Source organism: Artemia franciscana, chromosome 12, assembly GCF_032884065.1.
Source record: "Artemia franciscana chromosome 12, ASM3288406v1, whole genome shotgun sequence".
Classification (NCBI taxonomy): Eukaryota; Metazoa; Arthropoda; class Branchiopoda; order Anostraca; family Artemiidae; genus Artemia; species Artemia franciscana.
In genome coordinates, this window is record NC_088874.1 from 20,741,087 (window position 1) to 20,768,113 (window position 27,027).

Here is a 27,027-nt window from a genome sequence, read left to right on the forward strand (position 1 = left end):
GAACGCAGGGACAGCAAGTACCCGGAACTTACCAAGCTTATCAAAGCAATGCTGACGTTGTCGCCTGGCAGTGCAGATGTTGAGCGTGGGTTCTCGCGTTCTTGTAGGATTCTTGGTGAAGACAGGCATTACTGTCTGAACACGTTCTGGATGCGAGACTCATGGTATATGACACTTTGAGACTTTATGGAGGAAAACCAGAACGGTTTGTTGTTACAAAAGAACTGTTGAATCTTGCACGTTCTGCATGGTCTCAATATCAACAATATCTGCATGAAAAGAAAAAAGAAGAGCTATCCGAGAAGGAGAAAGGAGCTTTTGAAGAGGACAACAAGTAGAAGTTGCAGGAGGTCCACGACAAAAGAAAAGAAATAGAAGACCTGGAAAGCGAAAAGAAAAACTTAGAGCATCAGAGCAAAGAGAAAAGAGAACAGTAGCAGATACTCTACTTCAAGAAGTGACCGATAGAATGAAGACGGCTGCCGGGTCCAAGAGTTCCATAGACATTGCCCTAGCTGTTCCTTTGCTCGAAGGTGCTGTAAAGTCCAGAACAAGTGAAAGAGAGCAGATGGTGGAATCTGCGAGAATGGAGCAGTCTCTTGCAAAGAGAAAAAATGACCTCATATCGAAATTGATGCCCAAGAAGCAGCAAGAGTGATTCCAGGTAGTTTACCTGTATCAGTCAATCGTTGGCACAGTATGTGTATCTGATTTAAAAAAAAAAAAAAAAAAAAAATGCAGAAACTCGGGAAATGACAAATTTACGTGACCAGGCATCTCACGCCATCTACCACCTATCTGATCAGGAAGACTTCCGAATCCTATATTTGGCCTATATTTGGACTCGGGAAATCCTATATAAATAGGACAGAGCCTATAATTTGAAACGAACCGACCTGTCCGAACCCTGCTTTGTAGGTGCAGATTTTTTTTTGTTACTTAAACAATGCACAACTTTTAAATTCCTGTTCAAATTTTGCGACATTCTACAATCACCGATTAGGTACTACCAGCTGTGAAAAAAAAGAAACTGATTAGATGGCTGAACACTCTTCTTGGGTCTTCAGCCCTGTTGAATCTGACCGTGAAATTTTGACTGAGATCAAACTTCTTTCTGGGGTATTCTTCCTCTTTGACTAAAAATAGGCTGTTTACTTATGCACGTAAGATGGGAGAGGTTGCTTTAAACTTTATAAATTTTGCCTATTTGAATTCGGTATATAAAGTAAATTGACTATATTTTGTCACCCTTTTTAAGATCGAATCCCAAAAAGCAACTACAATCAGAGCAGTATCAATAATAACGAGGGAGTATTCAATGTTTTGCGAAGACACACTCACTATAGTCCCAAGATTTATAGGGAAATGCCTCCGACAGTTCCTCCATGTATCCGATACCGATCTCCCCATCGCTATCGTTGTGCGCGAAGCTAGTTCATTTCCCATAGGTATTTTCTGCCCAGAATTTCTAATTTTCCTCTGAGCGAGGGAAAAATTTGAACAATAAGGGTGACAGTTTTTTCTCCTTCCTGAAAAGTCATCAAGGTAATTTAGTTGCGCACTTATCACTTCTGAAATTTTTTTTGTGGAACCATTTCCTTTAAGTAGTTTTTTGTTTTTGCTACAGCCCTGAGATATGGACAACAATCACAAATTCTAAACAAATTACACAACAAGAAGCGATACGTGAAATTTTTCCACAACGAATAATAGAGTAAATAATTATGGAACTCACCTAAATCACCAGCATCAAATTTTTCGAGGAAAGGATCAGCAACTGGCAGCTGAAAAAACAAGGAAATATGAACATGACTAAGCTAGAAAGCAACCTAAAAACCCAAACTCTGAAAAATAGAATTCTGACAACAATTGAGATATTAAAGAATTAGCTCTTTTTGTGCTGATTCTAAATATGTAAAATTCACTAGGTTTTAGCCAACCCCAAAAGTCGAGCAATCTTAATGAAAATCAGAGAACCCTATAGTAGAGGTTTCGAGCTCCTATCTAAAAAAATCAAGATATATATATATATATATATATATATATATATATATATATATATATATATATATATATATATATATATATATATATATATATATATATATATATATATATATATATATATATATATATATATATATATATATATATATATATATATATATATATATATATATATATATATATATATATATATATATATATATATATATATATATATATTGCCAAAAGATCATGGATGCATTTTTTTTCCAGGAATGATCATATGTAACCAACAGTCCTAGAAGATCAGGGGAGGGCGCATTCTTACGGGAATTAAAAGTTCTACTGTCCCTTTTAAGTGAACTAAAGATTGTACGGCAGCTAGCCCGCCTCCCACACCCCTTTTTATCCCAACAAATCCAATCAAAATTTTGAGATACTCATTTGGTTCAGCATAGTTGAAACGTCTGATAACCTTGCCTCTGGGGAATATATGACACCCCTCCCCCCAGATCCCCTGGGGAAAGGCTAAGTCATCCAATTTGCACCTTGTTTAAAACAGTATTTATGAGATTGGTAGATACACAGAAATTTTCTGTGGGGGGATTTTTCATGGGTAAAATTTTACGTGGGGAGTACATTTTCTTGGGGATGGGAGAATTTATATCTCAAAATTTTTGTCATAGAAGGGCGACTTCCCGGTATGATTTTAAAAACATTAAGATATTAGATAAAAACCAAGTTTTTTTTTCAAGCGAAAGTAAGGAGCAATATTATAGGTAAAGCGAAGAAAAACTGTTATATATTTCAGGGGGGCTTTCCCCTCCTCTAATCGTCACTCATTATGCTAAATTTATCAGTGCCATAAAACAGCTTCTAATGGCCCTTGTGTTTCAGCAGTCGTTCTTAGATAATTAGGACAAATGACACACTTTTGCGTAAAGAGCGAGTGATCGAGGAGGAGGAAACCCTTCTCATATACGGAATAATTTTAATGTTGCTCCTTATTTTCAGTTGCAAAAACTTGTTTCAAAAAATTTAATCTCCTTTTAGAAAATCTTTAGTAGAAATTAAAATTGAAAATCGTCATGAAAAGATAATATTGGATTTTGATTTTGCTATGAAAAGATGAAAGTTTATTTGGATTGATTTAATTATTTACCAGCCCAAAGTCACGTGCACATGGGAGACATTTCGTAAAACATAAGATAAATATCTATTGCAAATGAAAAAGTAAAAGAACTTGGGAATATAATTTTAGCAAACAAAACAAGACAAAGGTTCCAACTACATAGCAAAAATGCTCATTTTATGGTCGCTAAACTGCAGTCTAAGTAGCTGTGGAATTTTATTGCTTGGTTAACCGACTTGCATTTGTTTTACGTTACCTTTCTTTTTTACAAGTATAGGATTAGAAGGCTTAGTTATCTTGATCGAATTGTAAAGCAAGATGCAAGTTTTAAACCTGCAAAATTGGCCTAAGATACTATAAGTCGGCTTAAGGCTCTCCCCCTAAAAAAATTTGTTCTGTGCTGTATCAGGTTGTGCTTTACTAAAGATACTGAACATTATGCTAAAATGTTGACCTCTCTGGCTTTTCAAAATAAAGAATAAACACAGGAAAAAGGAGATAGTCGGGTATGTGAGAATTTTCTGAAAGCTAAATTTATACTATAATTATACGAATGAAAAAGTAGCAAGGACACTATTGTTCGGCGGCTTGTCTTCAATCCATTTGTAGCAATAATAAATCATCTAATCGCTAGTCAGTGGTTATAGGAGCTATTGAATTGATTATTAAGCAATTAAGAATAAAGACAGACTTCATAGAGCATAAAAGGATTAAACGTAGCATTTGAGAAATTAATACTGATTGTATTTGTGTTCTTTCTTTTATAAACTATTAATCTATCATAACACACAAAAAACTTTTAGATATGACAATTTACCTTGACTTAGAGCAATACTTGCATGTTTTTAAGTTTGATCCGAAGTTTGAAAACAAAAACTTTTTATGGCCCTTGGTATTTACCAAGTGACAAATAGCGCTTGCAATTTCTGTCGGTCTGTTGGTCCGTCGGTCCCGGTTTTGCTAGTTAGGGCACTTCCAGATAAGCTAGGACTATGAAATTTGGCAGGCATATCAGGGACCATACCAGATTAAATTAGAAATAGTCGTTTCCCCGATTTGACCATCTGGGAGGAGAGAGTGGGGGACGGTCAATTCGGAAAAGTTAGAAAAAATGAAGTTCTAATTTTAAATCCCGACCGGATCCGGTGACATTGGGGGAGGCTGGAGGGGGAAACCTGGAATCTTGGAAAACCCTTAGAGTGGAGAGATCGAGATGAAACTTGATGGGAAAAATAAGCACGAGTCCTAGATAAATAAGTCCTAGATATGTGATTGACATAACCGGAAAGGATCCGCTCTATTTAGGGGAGTTGAGGGGATCTGCTAGTTTGGGAACTTCCAGATAAGCTAGGACGATGAAAGTTAGTAAGCGTATCAGGGACAAGACTAGATTAAATTAGAAATAGTCTCTTCCCTGATTCAACCATCTGGGGGGGGGGGGGGCGAGCGAACAAGATAGTCGAGAAGAATTTTATTTGCCGGTAAAACAAATGATTGTTCTTCTTAAGTATGCTTGTGGTCTAGGAGTATGATTCTTGCTTAGGGTGCGAGAGGTTTCAGGTTTGAATTCCGGACCATCCCAATGTTTACAAGAAGATCCAAAACTAGATACGTGATCAATATAGTGATTGCTGAAAGTTGGCAGGCGTATCAGGGACCCGGCCAGATGGAATTAGAAATAATTGCCTTCCCGATTTGACCATCTGGGGGGGGGGGGGAGTGGAAGGACGGTTAATTCGGAGAAATTTGAAAAATTGAGGTATTTTTCACTTACGAACGGGTTATCTGATCTTAATGAAATTTGATATTTAGAAGGACTTCGCGTCTCAGATCTCTTATTTTGAATTCCAACCGGATCCAGTGACATTCGGGGGAGTTGGAGGGGGAAACCGGAAATCTTGGAAAGCCTTTAGAGTGGAGAGATCGTAATGAAACTTGATGGGAAGAAGCTTTTGGCTCTTCCGACCTCGTCACAAGTGCCGTATGAGCTCTTGGCTCTTGTTTTTAAAGTAATTTCTTTACAATATCTCTTTATTTAACTAAAAACATCCAGGAACATCTAAACAAGAAAATATTTAAACAAATAAACAGAAAAATATATCACCAGGTGCCGGTTCATCAATGTTTACCAAACGCGTACATAGAAAGCTAGTCACACAATCTTTGCAGGTTTTCTTTTTCTTTAATAATAAATTATTGGTGATGTAAACTTTTCTTTAGAATTGAAAATTTATTGGTAGCTTTTTACATTAAACCATTTTTTTTTCAAACAGCTACTCAGTATGATCCAACCTACCTTGATTCTTTAGAGTCCCTGCACAAACTTAGGGCTAAAAAGAGGAGTGGTTTACATATCCCAAGATTAAGGGGCCAAAGAGGCGAAATTCTACACAAAATTTTTCAGAGTTTTGAAGCATGGCAAGTAAAATAACTGCGCGCATCTTGATTAGCTTAAGAAATAGTTAGAGTCCGTCATAATGACTGTCACTCACCAGAATCAAAACTCTTGCGACAGAAAGTCGATGAACCCGAAATGTACTTACGCATGAGCACTTGCTCAAGCTTCTGAATGTAATTTTTATCCCAACAGGTACATAGACGAAACAAAAATGGAGCAATTAATAACCACCATGCATTTCTGCATTACCAGCAATGGGTAGTTGGAATAAGTTTGATCATATAAGGGTAAAATATATAAATATTAAATTACCTGTAATATGTAAAGGTACTTACATGTTACAGCGAACACACCAAAGAAGTGAAGTTAAGTTAATCCTAATGAAATATACCAGATATGATGAAAATATAATACTTTAGTTACAAAATTATGGAAAATACAACAGAGATTTATGGGAAGCAGGCCACCCAGAACGCATTACATTAAACACCTAACCTAACCACCTCTATATATTAAATATCGGCAACGACCTGAGTCGTTGCCGTTTATCTCGCTCAGGCTAAGATGATTACCCCCGAGTGGTACAGAAAACCGGTTTCATTACAGATCAAGAACAATGTGTGGTCGCTATAACACGTAAGTACCAAAGTAAATACGTAGCCTATTATCAGTAGGAGAAGAGCAAAAGTAAGTAAATTCCGTCACTTATATTCTATACCAGAGGTTCCCAAACTTCTCCAAAACGTGCATCCCTTAGAAAAGATTTTCATAGTGGAGCACTTCCTTCCACATAGTACTAATAACCATCCATAACACTTAAGAAATTTATTTTATTTTCTTTGTCATCTTCATCAGTTTTAATGAAAACTGAGAATATACATAATAAGTGATAGAAAACAACAACAAAAAACTGAGTATATCACGAGCGTAACCTCCGTGGCAACCTTGCCAAGATTTGACAAGGTTGTTACTGATTATCTCATTACTGATTATCTCATTACTGATATTTTTTCCGAGTACCCCCTCACATGCTTCCTTGTACCCCTGAGGGTACACCTACTTAAACTGAACTTATTGTTGTGTGCAGTGTAATTATATAAATGTCTCAAAACCAGTTAAAACAAATTCCTCTTTAAAAACAAGAGTAGAAAAAAATCCCTGAAATCAGGACGAAGAAGTTTGAAAGCACTCACCCCTCTTGAGTCTCTAAAAAGAATAGCCATATGATGCGGGTCCATATCTCCTTTTTGATGTGACGGTACGGAGTGGAGACCAAGTCCTGGGCCTAAGGAACCACGTCTTTTGTCCTGATCATTTGATAATCGTCGCATTAACGCACCTGAGATAGGAACAAGTCTACAAAAATTACACAAGAAACATTCTTTAATCTTATTTATTCATCACGCCGCTGTTACCTTAAAGGTCGTATCTGATATTTTCAGACTTTGAGATAATTGTAAAAAAGCGTTTTCTGAGCTCATTTCCGTGAGAGGATCAGTAGAGCAGTAAACGGGAATATAAAATTGTGATTGAACACATATTGCCCTACTGACCCTCCCTAAGAGAGCAGCTTAGTAAACGATTTTCGGCAATTATCACAGAAGTGCTCAGAAGTAAATTCTCCTTTTTGAGCATTGAAATATATCTTTCCTAGCCAGAATAATTAGTAAGCTAACTAACTCACATCATAATTTAGTAAAGAACAGCTTTTAAACAACTAAATAAATGTAAATAAACACAAAAACGATACTGAAACCAGGACACAGCGCAATATTTAAATAGGCTCTTCCTGAAATGCTCCGGCAACATGTTCCATACGAAGTCCCTCGGAAAAAAGTTTTGGTAATTCTCTACTGAAATAAAATTTACGATAATTATTGGTTTAAAGATCTGAGGACTCATATTTAAAGAGTGTACAAATTTTCCAAAGTCGAGAGTGTTTAAATAGACATTTTGTGTCTACAGTTGACCGGCTGTATAGGCCGGTACAGGCTACCAGCTCATAGCAGTAAGGGCACTTACGTGTTATAGCGACCACACCAAAGAAGTGAAGTTAGGTTAATCTTAGTGAAATAGTCTATATCAAAATATCATGAAAAAATAATAATTTAGTAACAAAATCATGGAAACTACAACAGAGAATTATGGAAAGCAGGCCGCCCAGAACGCATTATATTAAATACCAAACCTAACCTGGCCACCTCTATATATTAAATATCTACTTAAAATATACCTGCATATTGCTTTATCTCGCTCAGGCTAAGCTGACTCTCCGAGTGGAAACAGAAAAATGGTTTCATTACAGATAAAGAACAAAGTGTGGTCGCTATAACACGCAAGTTCTGCAGTAAGTGTTAATTTTTATTAGCCAGAGCCCCACAGACGATTTTTTCATATGCCATCCTTCTGAATCTAATATTGTTTGTTTCAGTTACCAAAGACTGCACACTCGCTTGTACCCCAGTATGACTTCATTCTAAATTCTTGTTAAAACAGAAGGGTAAAACTATAGATATTATACTTTTTGTTATCTTGGAATGCGACTGGAATAGGCAAAACGAGACTTTCTGGGATAGATCCAGATACAAAATTATGCCCTGGGAAGCTTTCTCGAGGCAACTGCCTCCAACCTCCCCTTTTCTAGCGATGCCTGATCTTTCAGGAATTGGGATACCTTCCGTATAATGAAAACAAAACTTTCATAAATATATCAATAGCACAAATGAGGTCCAATGAATAAGTTTTGACTATCCTACCTTTGCTAAATCCTGACGTCTTAAAAGAATTTATGAAAATGCGTCTTAAATTTGAAGAAAAAACATAATATGGCTTAAAAACCCTATTCAAAGTAATTCGAATTATTTTTTTCATAGTCAAAAGAAGTAGACTCAAACCAAAAATAACGAAAAAAAAAAAAATCGTTTTTGTCAAAGTAAAGACAGGTCCACCAATCTTTAATCCAATGCTCTAGGCCTTATGAATAGGGAAGACGCAGAGATAAGGCTTTAAGAAACATTTTCAGGACATTTATACTCTTAATTCATTCCTGAAAGTAGGCTAAATCAACTATTTTCAAAGGCAGGAAAAAGCCCAACATCTAGAATTTCGTAATTTTTTTTCTTTTTTTTTGAGGGGACATAATCTTCTTTTACCATTGCTTTCTCGTTTAAAATAAAGAAAACGCATTTTCATTCACAAAAGTGTGCTATATGAATTTCGAAGAAAATGATACTCCTTCAATTATTTTTAAGCATAATTTTGTAGCAAATCATGGTATCGAAGCAGTGCTTTTGAAAATACATAATTTTTCACCTAAGTAAAAGACAATCAGGGTAAATTTTCTATTAAGACTAACTTACACGCCAAGATTGATCTCCAAGCAATCTGAACGTAGAATCTTTCGAGGAACTACGAACTGAGTCACTTTTCTATCACTTTCAACCTTTAGCATTAGAAAGGGTAAAATTCTAGTTTAGCTACTTTTTACGTCCTTGGAAAGGGGTTTATATTAGGAAAATGAAACTTTCAGCAATGAACTCAGGGCCCAAAACATACTCTGGGAAGGTATTGCCAAACTTCCATGTTAACCCTCTTCTGATTTCTAAGTCTTAGAAATTCGCCTACTTTACAGGTACAGGTTACCCATTGAAATACTGACAAAACAACATTTTACCTTAGTTTCAGTTACAGTTTCTTTTTCTTTGGTTTTAGTTCTGAAAATGCAATCCCTGTTATTTGAGTATAATTTTAAGCCATATCAATGAGTTTCTCCTAAATGTAGGAAATTGTATTTGCAGATCTTTGAAACCTCGTAAATTGGGACTGAGCAAAGTTGAGAAGCTGAAAAGTTTTCTTGTAGCTCATTTAAACAGAACATCTGTTTTGTAAGGTTTCAATATCATAAACAAAGATATTTAAAGGTCACAGTCTTCTAGAGGGAGAAGGAGCGGCGGCAGGTCCTTCAAAATACCTTCCCACGACATATTTTGGTCTAAAGACCCATCCATGGAAGTTTTATTTTCCTAATCTAACCCCTTTCCAAGATATCAAAAAGCAGCTAAACTAGAATTTTACCTTAAAAAAAGATAGTTATAAGATACTGTTTAAACCAACCATATAAAATAAGCCGAATAACCTATTAAGAAACCCAAGCTACCTTTTACAGAAGGTTGGATGAGCCTAGGATCATGAGAGCATGTCCCTGAACTTTCAATGTGAAATTCAGTAATGTCCATGGATTTAGTCCTTTGCTCAATTAAATTCATCGCACATTCTGTTGGTCTAGAAGCACAACCAGATGGTTCAAAATCCGAATATAACTTTACAACTGCTTTCTGAGCAGGAAGACTCAATCGTCTGACATATTTAGTTCTTTCATTTGTATTCGGGGGAATGTCAACAGACTGTCTCCTGAACCCAGGCCAAACTTTCGGTTTCTTAAAACACAAGGAAGTATCTGATTCAACCGAACCTCTTTTGAAATCATTCTCGATAGATGGGTCAAAGTCAACTGAAAAACTTGAATATCCCAACAAAAGTGGAAGCTGCATGAATTTTTCAACGTGACGAAAACGTTGCTTATTTTGGCTTTTATCCAATGAGTAGTTACTGAATGTGGCTTCGTTCTTCCGGTTGTCTTCTTGAGAATAGTGGACACCCATAATAGCAGTGAACGTCGGTCACATAGTGCAAGCTAATGCAAAGAATATTTTCTTTATTATAAACCAGTTATTGTGCACTTACAGACTGGACGCCACGATTTTACGATTGTAGTCCTCCACTTTCGTCTTTCAAATTAAAAAAATAAGCAAGCTCGATAAGCAGCAAACAATTGAAAACAAAATTGATTACAAAGTTAATTTAACAAAAGGCATCTTTAGAGAGAATAGCGACTGAGCACCAGAGTCATAAACATCCACTCAAAACTGAACGCCATTATATCAGAGACGTTTTTTGGCACTAGTAGCCAAAATTCCTCTTCTAGTTCAAGTTAGGCCTATTAGGTTCTTACTCCAGTAGTTCAAAACAAAAATATCAAATTCGTCCAATATATAGAATCCAAAATATATGGTAAGCAGAAAATCGGCAAAGATTTTAGCACTAAGAGAGGCTCACTAATTCGCGACCAAGTCGAATGGTAATAAACTAATTCTGAAAGCACCTGAATCAATGCAGGAAAATACAAGATGTATGCCATCCAGTTATCACAATCAATAAATCACTATATTTTAGCTAATAAAGAGCAGAAATCCTTAAAGTTATGCAAACGCCTATCAAAACCAGTATTTTTTTTCTGAATAGCTAAGCACATCCCTTTCATGCCACAACCTGGCTTTACTTTTAAGAAAGCAATGCCGATGATTAACTTTCTATAACGTTCGAACCTTTCAGCTTTTTCAAGAAACTACCTAGTCCTACAACCTTCACAGATGAACAAAACTGTCGTGTCTTCGCGTAACTTAAAAAAAATTTTCATGCATGGTAAAAGTACAGACATGACGAGCGAAAAATATCCCAATAAATCAAACCTAGACATGTCTAGTAATGCTATATAAAATATTAATTAATGCCGTACAAATTAATTAACAGTAGAACATTAAATTATCTTAAAATGATATTCACCTAATTAGAGTAAAATACACTAACAGAACACGTGTGTATAGTTCTGTTTCGGAGAGGGGGACCAATTAATCAAAACATCAAAACAGGACGAATCCAGTGAAAGTTGCCCTATGCAAAATTAATTAATCTTTTTGAGATTTAATGGCAATACCAGGTCTGTTTTATGGATTTGACAACCAATTAAAAAGTAATTACATTTCTAAATTCAATATGAAAGTTACATTTGAGGAATTTTTGTAAGCAAGTATACCATTTTAGCACACATTCACAAAAATTGTTCCTTCCCTGATCCCCAATTTCAGAATAAAAATAATTAGGATAAGTTGTGATTCCATTTTTGGAATCCGAAGACGATATTACAAAAGAAAGCGTAGCCTTTTCACCTTTAACAACATCCCACTTGACTGGGATGGCGGAATTAATAATTCAAAAATGAGATGGTCAGTAATAAAAAGAAGAGTTATGTGACATAAACTAACGGGGAAAAAATAAAATAAAAATAATCAGTGTTTTGAATATCATTAATGGCGTATTGTTAAACAAAAAAGCGTTTTGTTACGCAAAAGTGTTGACTTATCGAAGAGCGACGTGTCCCCCACTTCATCAAGTAGAAGGAATAGTCGTAAAAATTTGGAGAGGGCTTTTACATATTTCACGAAAGGTATTTTCATTCTATCCAAATATGGTATTTAAGGATTTACGGTTGATGATTATAACTCAGTGGCAATACTATAACATACAAGTCTAAAACAAAGCACACCAAGTAAATATTTAACAAATTTCCCATCGATTTTTATAGCAACCGTTTTATTTATTTTTTTACTAAAAAAAAATTGTGAAAACAAAAATCTAAAGAATAAACAGTAATGTTAAACCATTGAACGATCAAAATAAAGTCATGATTTTATTTTTACTTTATGCTATTTGTCTGAAGACAATGTGTAATCTGGTTTCTTGTGGAGTGGCTCTTTGATCTTAGTTGCTGGTAGATAAACGAGCGATTTTCTATTATGCCAAGCAACCTTGAATCTTGAATTGAAGTTATCAAAGAAATATCTTCTACCCAAAGCTAGAACTCAATGTTTTTTTTGCAGATAGATGAGCAAAAAGTCGATTTCAAAGGCTGTAGCTATCATTATACTGTAGAAGCATTAATCAAATCAAATATAATGGGTCTTAAAAACACCCAGCAATCAATCTCAATAACTTCAATGTAGTTTCGCAATCACAAAAGATTTAGTAATCTCTAAATACCGGTTTTCTGGAATATACCAAGAATTTAAATTTTTCAGACATTCCAACGTTAATCTTAAAGAAATGCCAAAATAGTTTTCTAAGGTGCGTTTTATTTTATTTTTGGGGGGGTAAAAATTACCGGATAGTCTCCACCTGAAAATGCATTCACTGCATTTAAAGATTGATGATCATTTTGGCCCTGTTAGGACCAACATTGTTATTTCACAGCCCAAAATGGCCAAAATAGCACCTTGATTGATGATCATTTTGACCCTGTTAGGGCCAACATTGTTATTTTACAACCCAAAATGGCCAAAATAGCACCTTGCATTGTCACTATCTCTTGTATAACTTGAAAAATGCAGTAAAACAGAGTTTTCAGATAGCGTATCGTGTTCAATTGTTCCATTCATATCAACTTTAAACCTTTTTCTTGGGGTGGGTGGAGGTACCTTCCCCAAAAATAAACAATATTATTAGGTTAGTAAACTTTACTGTGTAACATTTATGATTAGTTAATTACACATATTTGGGATTACGCGAAAGCCATGTTAATTTGATGTAAACTATATTGCAAAACTCGTTTTTTTCTTGTTTTGTTTCAGTTGCCATGGACGAAGTCACACTTTATTTTAACTTGTTAAGGGCGTGATTAAGTAAACTTAAAAACATCGAGGTTCAAAATCGAAGTTAGGGTAGCCTTCTGTCTCTCAATTCTCTAAAGACCGTCGATTGTCAAAAACCCTTCAAATAGCACTTATTCATTGGCGGGAATAGCAGGTTAATTATAACAGCTTGTCTATCTGGTCTCTAGGGGCGTTATCGGCGATCTGAAACGATTCTTTCTGGCAACCGACTTGTAAAAATTTCAGGTAGCTGAAAATATTCTATGGGACTGTTCAAAAACAGGAGAATACATCGAAAAATGGTTGCAATTATCTTACAGATTATTGTCTTCTGCTCATGATAGTACCAATTTTGTTCTAAAAGCAATATCCTTCATAGAGTACATTTGTGAAAGCAAGACATTTTTAAGGTTTCTAAGCAATTAGAGGAAATAGAGCAAAATCCTAGCAAACATTTGTAGCACCTTCAAGAAGCTACGGCCTGATATCAAAAACGGTATCTTTCCGCCAATGAATACTTGAGTACTTTTCAAATACAAATTTTCGATTTTAACATGGGATTTTCGAGTTTCATCAGTTCTCTTAATCACGGCCTTAAAATTTATCAATTTCAAATTCTTTCAGCACAGCAAACGAGTAATCTGGAAATCACGGTTGCAGCAATAGTCGAATCTAGTAAAGAGCAAAGCATCACCCATACAAGCCAAAGTTTTTTTCTTTTAACGAACTTTCAAGGAAACTGTCTAGTGACGCGTATTTTCCAAGAAACACTTATTCGGACATCGGGGTTTTACTCAGAATTCCAAAATTCCTGAAAAATTCTGATGAGCATGAAAGCTCTCATGATCTTAAATAGAAAATACTACTCCATCGATACAATTGTCGAAATTTCCAAAATTGACTCACACTACCTTCCCCTTAATGTGGCTCCTTTTCCGTTTTTTTCCCCCAGGGGTGACTATACAGATCCAGGGGCCATTAAGCAATCAAGAGATGAATCATTTAAACGAAGATGGAAATATGTTATCTGAATGACAAAAGAGATCGCACAATGTCAATGCCACCTTTTGTCATTCTGTTCTGCAAAAAATTAATTTTGGCTCAAATAGGACAAAAAGACAAAGAATGTTAATTCTGATATAGATTAAATAATAAAAAAAAACAGTTGTTTTTTTTGTAACTGAAAGTAAGGATTCATTTTTGTCAAAATTGCAAAGAAAAACGAATCAAAAATTTACTCCCTGGTGAAATCACCGTCATTTGAATTTTTATTTCTGAATTACTTTTGTTCGTTCTTCATTATTTTCTCGTAAGCAAGGCCATATTCTAGGAGGGGAGGTTCAAGACCCCCTGCACCTCCCCCTCCCCTAAATTTTGTCTGACCCATAAAAATTGAAAAATGCATAGAAACAAGTTTTGGACTCCTTCCATGCAGTGACTTAAAAGGGTACTTCACTTTTTAATTGAGGAGCGTTATTGCACCGTTTATGATTAGTACATGACGTCATTGGAATTTTGCAGTATCATTTTCAATATTGCGTCATTAAGTTTGTAACCTGCATGCACTTTTTTTATTTTTGTAAATGACGTCATCGCATAATTATCGTATCAGTATGAAGAATGTGACGTCAGGATTGGTATATATCTGGGATGCCTCGGGCTGTGGTAATCATTAATTCAGTACATCTTTTACTGTGACAATCTATAAAGTGTTCAATGAATACAGTAAATAAATATCTTGTCATTGGAATTCCAGCCACTATTGCTACAATATCAGTTTGCTGGGCTATGAAAAGGAAGAAGCCACTTGACATTAAACGACGTAAACAAGCTAACACGAACGAATTTAATACTTCCCAAGCAGTAACAGAGTTTGAGAAAAAACTGCTTGACCTATTGGATTCTGAACTATCTTGCAGCATCTGCTATGAGGTATTTGTTGAGCCAGTTAGACTGCCTTGTCTACACGCTTTCTGCAAAGGTTGCATCCTTCAGATGGAAGAAATAAAAAGAAAATGTCCTCTCTGCAGGGCAACGTATAAATTGCGCGGCAAAGATACCCTTTTAGCTGGTTGTATTCAAAAAATTATCGAATCTGCTTACAATGAAAATGAAATGAACAAAAGGGATGAACTTGTAGCCGCACGTAAAGACTTGGAAAGTCTGATGAAGGAGAGGAAGAAGAAAAAACGGAGGACTGTAATTGTAGAAGAGGTTTATGATTTGGGTTCTTTAATCCTGCAAATAGGGCACATTTCTGTAGATTAAATAATAAAAAAAACAAACAATTTTTTTGTAACTGAAAGTAAGGATTCATTTTTGTCAAAATTGCAAAGAAAAACGAATTAAAAATTTACTCCCTGGTGAAATCACCGTCATCTGAATTTTTATTTCTGAATAACTTTTGTTCGTTCTTCATTATTTTCTCGTAAGCAAGGCCATATTCTAGGAGGGTTCAGGAGAAAATGTCCTCTGTGCAGGGCAACGTATAAATTGCGCCTCAAAGATACCCTTTTAGCAGGTTGTATTCAAAATATTAACGAATCTGCTTACAATGAAAATGAAATGACCAAAAGGGATGAACTTGTAGCCGCACGTAAAGACTTGGAAAGTCTGATGAAGAAGAAAAAACGGAGGACTGAAATTGTAAAAGAGCTTTATAATTTGGGTTATGATTTGGCCATTCTTCTACCTATGCTATGTACAATCTTTGTACATACCTTTCTATCTAGTGTATCTAGTGTTCTGTACCTTTGTAGAGTTTTATCCTACTTGCAGTTCTTTCGTGCGCCAACATTGAGATGACCTCTGAATATCTAAACTTGAGGCAAGGCACATACGCGTCAAACATATAAGAAATTTTAGAATCAAAAGTCTTCAGTATAGTGTTAATATTGAAGAACTTACTAATAAAGGGAAAGTGATTTGATATATCCATCTTTGCTATAAACAAAGTTTTGATCTAACATGAAGGGATTTCCATCAGATTTATCATATCTTTTATCAGTACAGAAATTTAGACATGCTTTTTGAGATTACACGAGTTTTGATTTTTTCAATTTGCAAAAGAAAAAAATTACTGATTGGATATAGCCTACTACAGTTGAGAAAAAAAATAGATTAGTTGATATAGTGGTTATAAATCATTTTGTTTGAGTAATGGTTTCCCAATTTATGATATGTAGCGAGCTCCCCCTCCTTAACTGTGGGCAATATGTTTGGTTTTTACTTTTTTGGAGGGGGGGTTCAACAAATGTGTTTCGATTAGCCATCATAAATAAAAATTTGACAATCACACTTATTTAGTTCATTACTTGTCTTCGATTTTCATATTGCACGTGGCAAATAACTTCCATTTTGAATAGGCCAAAATTCTAGACAAGTTACTTTTCGCTATCTTGGAAATGGGTATTTTCAGAGTTAATTTTAGTTTAAATATTTTTTGGATTCTCAAGAAAAAATAGTCACCGCAATAATCAAGACTATTGGAAAGAACTTCTCTAGTGTTCTCTAGAGAACACTGACCTTTGATGACCTTTAAAATCTTTTGTTTTATAAAAGTGAAACCTTTTACAATAGATCTTCTGCTTAGATGAAGTAAGGAACGTATTTTCAGCTTCACAACTTTGCTCAATCCCAATTTATGAGGTATAAATAAAAAAAAAACAAGTTTTTTTAAATGAAAGTAAGGAGCGACATTAAAACTTAAAACGAACAGAAATTACTCCGTATATTAAAGAAGCCTTTCCTCCTCAACGCCTCGCTCTTTATGCTTAAGTTTGACTCTTTTTCTTAACTCTACTTCTTAAAACAGTAAAAAACTTTAGCGCAAAGAGCGGGGCGTTGAGGAGGAAAGGCCCCTTTAATATATGGAGTGATTTCTGTTCGTTTTAAGTTTTGATGTCGCTCCTTACTTTCATTTAAAAAAACTTGTTTTTTTATCTAATATCTGGACATTTTTTAATTAATGCAAAATCTCCGCACATAGATAATTAAAACGAAAATTGCATATTTTTTTTTTTGGGGGGGGGGGGGCTAAATGGCTTTCTCATAGTTTTAATCGGAAGATTTTGAGAAAAAAGCAGAGAGGGAGGAAACCTAGTTGCCATCCAATTTGTTGATTACTTAAAAAGGCAACTAGAACTTTTAATTTTTTTACGAACATTTTCATTAGTAAAAAAATATACGTAATTTACGAATTAACTTACGGAACGAACTTCTATATTCGTATGTTTTTATTGCGTATGTGAGGGAGTTCAACCCTCGTCAATACCTAGCTCTTTATACTAAAGCTTAAATTCTGTCCCAATTCCTTAAGAATGACCCTTGAATCACAAAGGCCGTAGAATAAATAGTTGAAATTACTAAAAATAATTTAGCGTAAAGAGCGAGGTATTGCGAGGATGAAACTGAGATGTAAACCTCTCATATGCGCAATAGTTTCTGTTCGTTTTAAGTTTTAATGCTGCTCCTCACTTTCAGTAGAAAAAACTTCTTATATTTATTTTTTCATTTTTTTTTAAATAATGCTAAAAAATCCTGCGCCCCCTTCATTGAAAGTCTCTTCCCCCATGAGAAGTTTTTCCATGGAAACATCCTCCCACGTAGCCCCCCCACCTTAACTCTCCCTACTAAACCAAAAAAATCCCCCTGAAAACGTTCGTACACTTCCTAGTAACCATTACTATATGTAAACACAGGTCAAAGTTTGTAACTTGCAACCCCTCCCACGGGGACTGCGAGGGAGTAAGTCGTCCTCAAAGACATAGTTATTAGATTTTTTGACTATGTTGAATAAAATGGCTATCTCAGGATTTTGATCCGGTGATTTTGGGGAAAAAATGAGTGCGAGAGGGGGCCTTGGTGCCCTCCAATTTTTTTGGTCACCTAGAAAGGGCACTAGAACTTTTAATTTCCGTTAGAATGAGCCCTCTCGCGACATTCTAGGACCACTGGGTCGATACGATCACCCCTTAAAAAAACAAAAAAAACAAATAAACACGCATCCGTGATTTGTCTTCTGGCAAAAAATGCGAAATTCTACATTTTTGTAGATAGGAGCTTGAAACTTATACAATGAGTTCTCTGATACGCTGAATCTGATGGTGTGATTTTCGTTAAGATTGTATGACTTTTAGGGGGTGTTTCTCTTATCTCTTTCTCTTATCTCTATTTTTAAAACAGTAAGAAACTTTAGCGTAAAGAGCGGGGCGTTGAGGAGGAAAAGCCCCTTTCATATAGGGAATAATTTCTGTTCGTTTTAAGTTTTAATGTTGCTCCTCACTTTCATTTAAAAAAAAAACTTGTTTTTTTTATTTAATTTCTGGACGTTTTTGAATTAATGCATGTTTTGATCTTGGCTCTCCACACATAAATAATTAAAACAAAATTTGCATATTAATTAATTGCAATTAATCGAAAGATTTTGAGAAAAAAGGAGCGAGGGAGGAGGCCTAGTTGCCCTCCAATTTTTTGATTATTTAAAAAAGCAACAAATTTTTTACAAACGTTTTCATTGGTAAAAAATATACGTAACTTGCAAATTAATTTACGTAACGAACTTCTAAATTCGTATGTTCTTATTGTGTGTATGAGGGGGTTCAACCCTCGTTGATACCTCGCTCTTTACCCTAAAGCTTAAATTTTGTCCCAATTCCTTAAGAATGAGCTCTGAATCACAAAGCCTGTAGAATAAATAGTTGAAATTACTAAAAATACTTAACGTAAAGAGTGAGGTATAACGAGGAAGTAAGCCCCTCATATGCGTAATAATTTTTGTTCATTTTAAGTTTTAATGCTGCTCCTTACTTTAAGTAGAAAAAACTTTTCATATTTGTTTTTTCATTGTTTTTTCAAATAATACTAGAAAATCCTGCGCCCCCTTCATTGAAATTCTCTTCTTCCATGACAAGTTTCTCCATGGAAATATCCTCCCACGTAACCCCCCCTCAAATCTCCCTCCTAAACAAAAAAACCTGAAAATGTCAGTACACTTCCCAGTAACCATTACTATATGTAAACGAATGTCAAAGTTTGTAACTTGCAGCCCCTCCCACGGGGACTGCGTGGGAGTAAGTCGTCCCAAAAGACAGGGTTATTAGGTTTTTCGACTAGCGGTGAATAAAATGACTATCTAGGAAGTTTGATCTGGTGACTTTTGGGAAAAATGAGCGTGGGAGGGGGCCTAGATGCCCTCCAATTTTTTTGGTCACTTAAAAAGGGCACTAAAACTTTCAATTTCCGTTAGAAAGAGCCCTCTCGCGACATTATAGGACCACTCAGTCGATACGATCACCCCTGAAAAACAAAAACAAAAAAACAAACAAACAAAAAGAACAAATAAACACGCCTCCATGATCTGTCTTCTGGCAAAAAATGCGAAATTCCGCATTTTTGTAGATAGGAGCTTGAAACTTCTACAATAAGGTTCTCTGATACGCTGAATGTGATGGTGTGATTTTCGTTAAGATTGTATGACTTTTAGGGGGTGTTTCCCCCTATTTTCTAAAATGAGACACATTTTTTCAGGCTCGTAACCTTTGATGGGTATAACTAATCTTGATGAAACTTATATATTTAGAATCAACATTAAAATGCGATTCTTTTGATATACTATTGGTATCAAAATTCCATTTTTTAGAGTTTCAGTTACTATTGAGCCGGGTCGCTCCTTACCACGGTTCGTTACCATGAACTGTTTTATTCGTCATTTTTAGGAGCTTAAACACTGCTTAAATTTGAATTCGTGGCAGAAGCGACTATTATATTCGTAAAGAACATAAAAAAAGGCATCAAATGGTATGTTCGCTTTATTGGTAAGTTAGTTATACGAACTGACATAATTTTTTGAAAATTCGTCATTTTCGCATTTTAATCAGCATTAAAATGCGATTCTTTTGATGAACTATTGGTATCAAAATTCCATTTTTTAGAGTTTCAGTTACTATTGAGCCGGGTCGCTCCTTACCACGGTTCGTTACCATGAACTGTTTTATTCGTCATTTTTAGGAGCTTAAACACTGCTTAAATTTGAATTCGTGGCAGAAGCGACTATTATATTCGTAAAGAACATAAAAAAAGGCATCAAATGGTATGTTCGCTTTATTGGTAAGTTAGTTATACGAACTGACATAATTTTTTGAAAATTCGTCATTTTTAAGAGCTAAAAAAAGTGCTTAAATATCAATTTAAGCTAGAGGCGATTATTATATTCGTAAAGAGCATAAAAAAAGGCATCGAGTGGTATGTTCACTTTATACGAAAGCCAGTTATATGGTTTGCTATAAATTTACCGACCTGTCAAGTAGGTAAATTTCTAAGGATTAGAAATCCCAAGAGGGTTGACATTGTAGCTTTGCAATACCTTCCCAGAGTATGTTTTTATCCTTGGATTCATTGCTGAAAGTTTCATTTTCATACCCTAACCTATTCCCAAGATATTAAAGAGTAGCTTGCCTAGAAATTTTACCATAGCCTATATGCATGCTTTTTCTTTCTTTTTTTTTACATAGATCTTACCTTCTTGTAATATGTCTTCGTAAATGCCATACACAGTTTCACAAGTTTCACCTAGTTTTTTGTGTCTTGGCAAACTCACTGCTCCAACAGAGCATGATCTATTTCGAAAATATTCCTCAGGAGTGGGAGAAGGAGACTCACCACCACGTAGAAGCTCTTTGCCTCTTCTTTCTTTGCTTCCTACGTCCTTTGAACTATGAGAGAGTTTTTTAAAAAAGCTTACAACATCATGGACACTGGGCAAATGCCCTTGTAAACTAGGTAAACGCCCATGCTTGAATGACTTATCAGCATCAGTTTCAGATGTTAAACGTTTACGTCTGGGCACGTCTACTTCGTAATCTTTATCACCACGAGTAGAATGTCTACGGAAACGTGCAGATATTCGAAGCATATCAGGTCGAGGATGTTTTGACGGTAGTTCACCACTGGGTGAAGTTGACATGTTTGATTCACTATCCATGTGGTGCCTTGGGGACTTTTTACTACACTTTTGAGGCAAGGGTGGCTCATGTGCTGAAATAGCAGCTTTTGAAATTCTCTCAGAAACTAAGGGATATTGAGGTCCACCATTCATAGCATTTGTCTGGTCATTACTGTTTAAAGGTTCAATATTCCTACTGATGTGGCAGTTTTGTGGATCAGGAGGTACTGATAGATCTCTTTCAAGACTAGAAGCATCCATTTCCATCGAGCCCTGTTCCAAAGAAGATTGCGACCGTGAATCATGAAGTATTGAGTGTGGGGCCTCGAAGTGCCCAACTTGTCCATTATTGGACACTAAAACATTTTCGAACATACTCAATTGTCTTGATAAATCAGGACTACACTGAGCTCTTTCTACTACACAAAAATCATCACTGTAACTGTCAGGTTTCAAATTGAGGGAAGCAATACTATCCACCACAGAAACCATGTGTGCATCCTTCGATTTTTTGCTTCTATCCATCCTTACAGAAAACTAGTTCTTTACCACTGTGCGAATTCTCACGTAAGACAATTTACATTCAAAATATGACACAATACTAAACCGGCAAACTGGCATGGGAACAAGACAAGCGCGCTTGTTTACAAACTTCTCCCTAAAGGCTAAATCTACGTCATAAAGTAGAAATTGCGAGTCTGCAAATTAGATGAAAACAAATTGGAATTCCAACAGTTTCAGAAAACTAGATTTTTATCCAATTTACCAGCTGCAACACAAGATTAGGCTACAAAAACAAGTATTTAGAAGCTGAATAGTTTTCTTAAAAAATAAACATGTTATAGATTTTACGAAAAAACCTTCAAGTAAACAAATGAAACGATAAGAAGTCAAATTTTCGAAATCAATATGCAAACACTCCAAGTCCTCGATCTGACTGACTAAAAGCAGTAACTTAGGATTCGATTTTAGGATACCCCAACAACAACAAAAATTCTGTAGCCATAATCTATGCATTAGGAAATATTTATACTTGTCTTTCATATTTCAGAGAGGGAAGAGGCTGGCACGTACGCAGTGGGGGCCTTCAGGCCCAGCCCCCCCCCGAAATTTTACGAAATGTTTAATTTCCCCATGGTTTCTTGGGATTTCTGGCAAAAGTAGGACATTTATTAAGAATCTAGATACATGTGTGCAGGCACGTACGCAGGAATTTCTTTCGGGGGGCCCAAAACCTTCGACACAGCAGATATAAAATAGCAATTTTTTTTTTAGTAATGCAAAAAGCACTTATATCGGAAAATACGGATTAACTTTAATCTGTAGTATTTTAGCGGATGGGGGGAAGAAGACTGAATGAAGCCTCAAAAGTACATTATAGGCTCAGGTTACGTTCATAGCGAATAATTATGTTCATATGTTCATAGTTCATAGCGTTAATAATTGGGAAGTGACTTGACCGGATAATTGTATGCTTTAAAATCCCCCAAAAAAGGCTTCACACATGTATCTAGACTCTTAATAAATGTCCTACTTTTGCCAAAAATCCCAAGAAATCGTGGGGATATTAAACATTTCGCAAAGATTCGGGGGGGGGGGACGAAAGCCCCCCTGCGTACGTGCGAGCATGTGTGAAGCCTTTTTTGGGATTTTACAGCATGCAATTATCTGGTCAAGTCACTGCCCAATTATTAACCCATTTTCTGTCCAGCTTTTTACCCTCTTTGAAGTAATTAGCGATTGTACTTTTTTTTTTTCGTAAAGAGAGTTCGCTTTCCACAACAAAATAGAATTATCCTTGATATTAGGGCGTTTATCCCCCCCTTTCAGGATAAAGTACAGCTTTTAATGGATTAATTTTAGAAACTATAATTTTTCATTAAAATCGACGTTTTCGCAATAGAAGAACTACCCCCCACAGCACCCATATTGCACTGTTAACACTAAAATTTCCCTTTCAGTGGGATATAATAGATTAATCACTGGTTCTAAATCGCTATGAACATAACCTGAGCCTAAAACGTACTTTTGAGGCTTCAGTCTTCTTCCCCCCATCCGCTACAATACTACAGATTAAAGTTAATCTGTATTTTCCGATATACGTGCTTTTTGCATTTATTTAGTTACTAAATAAAAAAATTGCTACTTTATATCTGCTGTTTTGAAGGTTTTGCCCCCCCCCCCGAAAAAAATTCCTGCGTACGTGCCAGGGCAGAGGGTCCAACAACCCTCTTCCCAGGATTAGGCTATGTAAAATTCCGAAGTGATTAAAACAATTGTAAATCCTCACATAGGGGCGAAAAAAGCAAGGGTGCCTGAGAAAAGGCTTTCTAATGTGGTGGGCCTACAAAAAGGTTACCAGGAATGGAAATTCCACATATTTTTGTGTCTCTGGGATTACAGGATGGGCAGTAACCGCATAGCTTTCTGACATGGGTACCTTTGCAAATACGGAGCAAGCCTCACTACTATTTGAAAAAGAAATTGAAAGGGTTTATAATAAAAATATACATTTTAAAGCTGCTGCCCATACTTAGCCAGTGGGTGATTTCGCAAACATAGTGTCCCCAGCATCCACTTTGAAAGTACCAGTGACTTTTTTTTTTTTTTTTTTTTTTTTTTAAGGACGCAAAGAGGTTGCTTCGCGACCGTCCAATTTAAAATCTTATTATTTTAAATATTTTATATAAATATACTATTTGTTCAATATTATTGAAGCTTTTTTGCACTTTTATTCTGTGGTCTTTTTTCGGCTACACTGTCTACGCTTCGAGAATTCCCAGCATTTTTGAAAGTTTGTACATTCAAAACCAAATTCTGAGGCGTCAGGACCCAATTTCTTGGAAAAATCTTCAGTCCCCCTTACTCCATCAAGGAAATTCCAAATTATATCTATCAAACAGTTCGTGGTAACGAACTGTAGTAAGGACTGACCCGGTTCAATAGTAACTGAAACTCTAATAAACGGGATTTTGATACGAATAGTTACATCAAAAGGATCGTAATTTTATGCTAATTTTAAATATATAAGTTTCATCAAGTTTAGTTTTACTCATCAAAAGTTCAGAGCCTGAGAATATTGGCCTTACTTTAGAAAATAGGGGGAAACACCCCATAAAAGTCACGGAATCTTAACGAATCTCAATGAGCGTATCAGATAACTCTACTGTAGAAGTTTCAAGCTCCTATCCATGAAAATATGGAATTTGTATTTTTGCCAGAAAAAGATCACGGATGCGTGTTTACTTGTTTTTTTTTCTGTTTTTTTTTTCTAGGGGTGATCGTATCAACCCAGTCATCCTAGAATGTCGCGAGAGGGCACATTCTAACGAAAATTAAAAGTTCTAGTGCCTTTTTTAAGTGACCGAAAAAACTGGAGGGTACCTAGGCCCTCCCCACGTGTCCCCAGCATCCACTTTGAAGTTACCAGTGACTTTTTTCTTTTCTTTTTTAAGGAGGCAAAGAGGTTGCTTCGCGACCGTCCAATTTAAAATCTTATTATTTTAAATATTTTATATAAATATACTATTTGTTCAATATTATTGAAGTTTTTTTGTACTTTTATTCTGTGGTCTTTTTTGGCTACACAGTCTACGCTTCGAGAATTCCCAGCATTTTTGAAAGTTTGCACATTCAAAACCTAATTCTGAGGCGTCAGGACCCAATTTCTTGGAAAAATCTTCAGTCCCCCTTACTCCATCAAGGTAATTCCAAATTATATCTATCAAACAGTTCGTGGTAACGAACTGTAGTAAGGACTGACCCGGTTCAATAGTAACTGAAACTCTAATAAACGGGATTTTGATACGAATAGTTACCTCAAAAGGATCGTAATTTTATGCTCATTTTAAATATACAAGTTTCATCAAGTTTAGTTTTACTCATCAAAAGTTCAGAGCCTGAGAATATTGGCCTTACTTTAGAAAATAGGGGGGAAAACCCCCAAAAATTCACAGAATCTTAACGAATCTCAATGAGCGTATCAGATAACTCTACTGTAGAAGTTTCAAGCTCTTATCTATGAAAATATGGAATTTGTATTTTTTGCCAGAAAAAGATCACGGATGCGTGTTTATTTGTTTTTTTTTTGTTTTTTTTTCTATGGGTGATCGTATCAACCCAGTCATCCTAGAATGTCGCGAGAGGGCACATTCTAACGGAAATTAAAAGTTCTAGTGCCTTTTTTAAGTGACCGAAAAAACTGGAGGGTACCTAGGCCCCCAAGCTCATTTTTTTTTCCAAAGTCACCGGTTCAAAATTTTGATATAGCCATTTTGTTTAGCATAGTCGAAAAACTTAATAACTATGTCTTTGGGGACGACTTAATCCCCCACAATCCCCGGGGGAGGGGCTGCAAGTTACAAACTTTGACCATTGTTTACATATAGTAATGGTTATTAGGAAGTGTAAAGAAATTTTCAGGGGGACTTTTTCGCGTTGGGGGGAGGTGGGTCAGGGAGAGGGGGATACGTGGGAGGATCTTTCCGTGGAGGAATTTATCATGAGGGAAGAGAATTTCCATGAACTGGGGCACAGGATTTTCTTGCATTATTGAAAAAAATACAATGAGAAAATAAAGAAAAAAAAAGGTTTTTTCAACTAGAAGTAAGGAGCAGCATTAAAACTTAAAACGAACAGAAATTATTACGTATATAAGGGCGTTCGTCTCCTCCTTAATACCTCGCTCTTTATGCTAAAGTATTTTTAGTAATTTCAACTATTTATTCTATGGCCTTTGTGATTCAGGGGTCATTCTTAAAGAACTGGGACAAAATTCAAGCTTTAGTGTAAAGAGCGAGGTATTGACGAGGGGGCGAACCCCCTCAAATACGTAATAAAATATAGAAGTATAACAAATATAGAAGTATAAACAAATATAAGTATAAACAAATGTAGAAGTTCGTTATGTAAATTAATTCGTATGTTACGAATATTTATTACTAATAAAAATGTTCGTAAAAAAGAATCAAAGTTCTAGTTACATTTTTAAGTAACCAAAAATTGGAAGGCAACTAGACCTCCTCCCCCACTCCTTTTTTAATCAAAATCTTCGAATCAAAGCTATGAGAAAGCCATTTAGCCAAAAAAATTAATATGCAAATTTCGTTTTAATTCTTCATGTGCGGTGAGCCAAAATCAAAACATACATTAATTAAAAAATGCTCAGAAATTAAGAAAAAAAAACAAGTTTTTTCAACTGAAAGTAAGGAGCGACATTAAAACTTAAGACGAACAGAAATTATTCCGTATATGAAAGGGGCTGTCCCCTCCTCAACGCCCCGCTCTTTACGCTAAAGTTTTTTTTATTGTTTTAAAAAGTAGAACTGTGACAGAGTGAAACTTTAGCGTAAAGAGCGGGACGTTGAGGAGGGGCCCTTTTTCCCATGGAATTTATACAGATTTTTATCTGTGTTCAACTCAACAATTTCCACTTTACAGGAATTACATTTAAACTTTCACATTTTTACACCAATAAAGAAAACGCTTGGCAAAAATTACAAGTGAGGTATCGGGTTAGTATTAAAAAATTTGAAATATTTCAAAAAGGGGAAAATCAGCCAAAAAAGTTGCTATCTTGTACCCTATTCAAATCAACGAGTATGAGAGGCCTGGAGCGGAGGTATAAGTTGTCTATCTACAAAACACAGAATTCTATATTTTTCCTTTTTCTGCATCCAAATTCACGGCGGCAGATGCTTCTTGGTGTCTCATGTGCCATAATTTCTTTACCTCATACCACTTCGAGGGAATAGTTGTCTATTGTACCTTCTTTTTAAGGAATCAACATATACTTTACGTCCCCAGGAAGGTCACTTCAAGCAGAAGTCGTACCAAATGAAGTTCGTCTTCCGAGACTTGGTTCTTGGGATATTTTGGGTAAGGTAACTGGATTAAGTGGTGTGCCTTCACGTATGTTTTACTACTTGAACGGACAAGAGTACTGCGAGCAAGACATGCAGGACTTGAAAATCGGTATGATCGAACAGGGTTTAAGAAGGTTTCAGCTGAGAAGCGTGATCTCCGGCTTTCTTGCTTAAGAAATTCACACCTGATTGAGGTTAGCATTCCAAGATAGATCTGCGGA

The 27,027-nt window shown here is 35.7% G+C and overlaps 1 protein-coding gene across 6 annotated transcripts in view; it reads right to left on the reverse strand.

Moving 5' to 3' along the window:
- LOC136033827 (5'-AMP-activated protein kinase subunit gamma-1-like) overlaps positions 1 to 27,027 on the reverse strand; it is a 188,252-nt gene that overhangs the window by 33,224 nt on the left and 128,001 nt on the right. For 5 of the 6 annotated variants that reach the window (XM_065714761.1, XM_065714762.1, XM_065714764.1 and 2 more), the window contains 2 exons: positions 6,710 to 6,855; positions 1,736 to 1,784 (listed from right to left, as the gene is read on the reverse strand). In XM_065714761.1, coding sequence (XP_065570833.1) covers positions 1,736 to 1,784; positions 6,710 to 6,855 — 195 coding nt within the window. Of the gene's footprint in view, positions 1 to 1,735; positions 1,785 to 6,709; positions 6,856 to 20,518; positions 21,541 to 27,027 lie in introns of those variants that run through there. The other variant, XM_065714759.1, reaches the window with a different exon arrangement.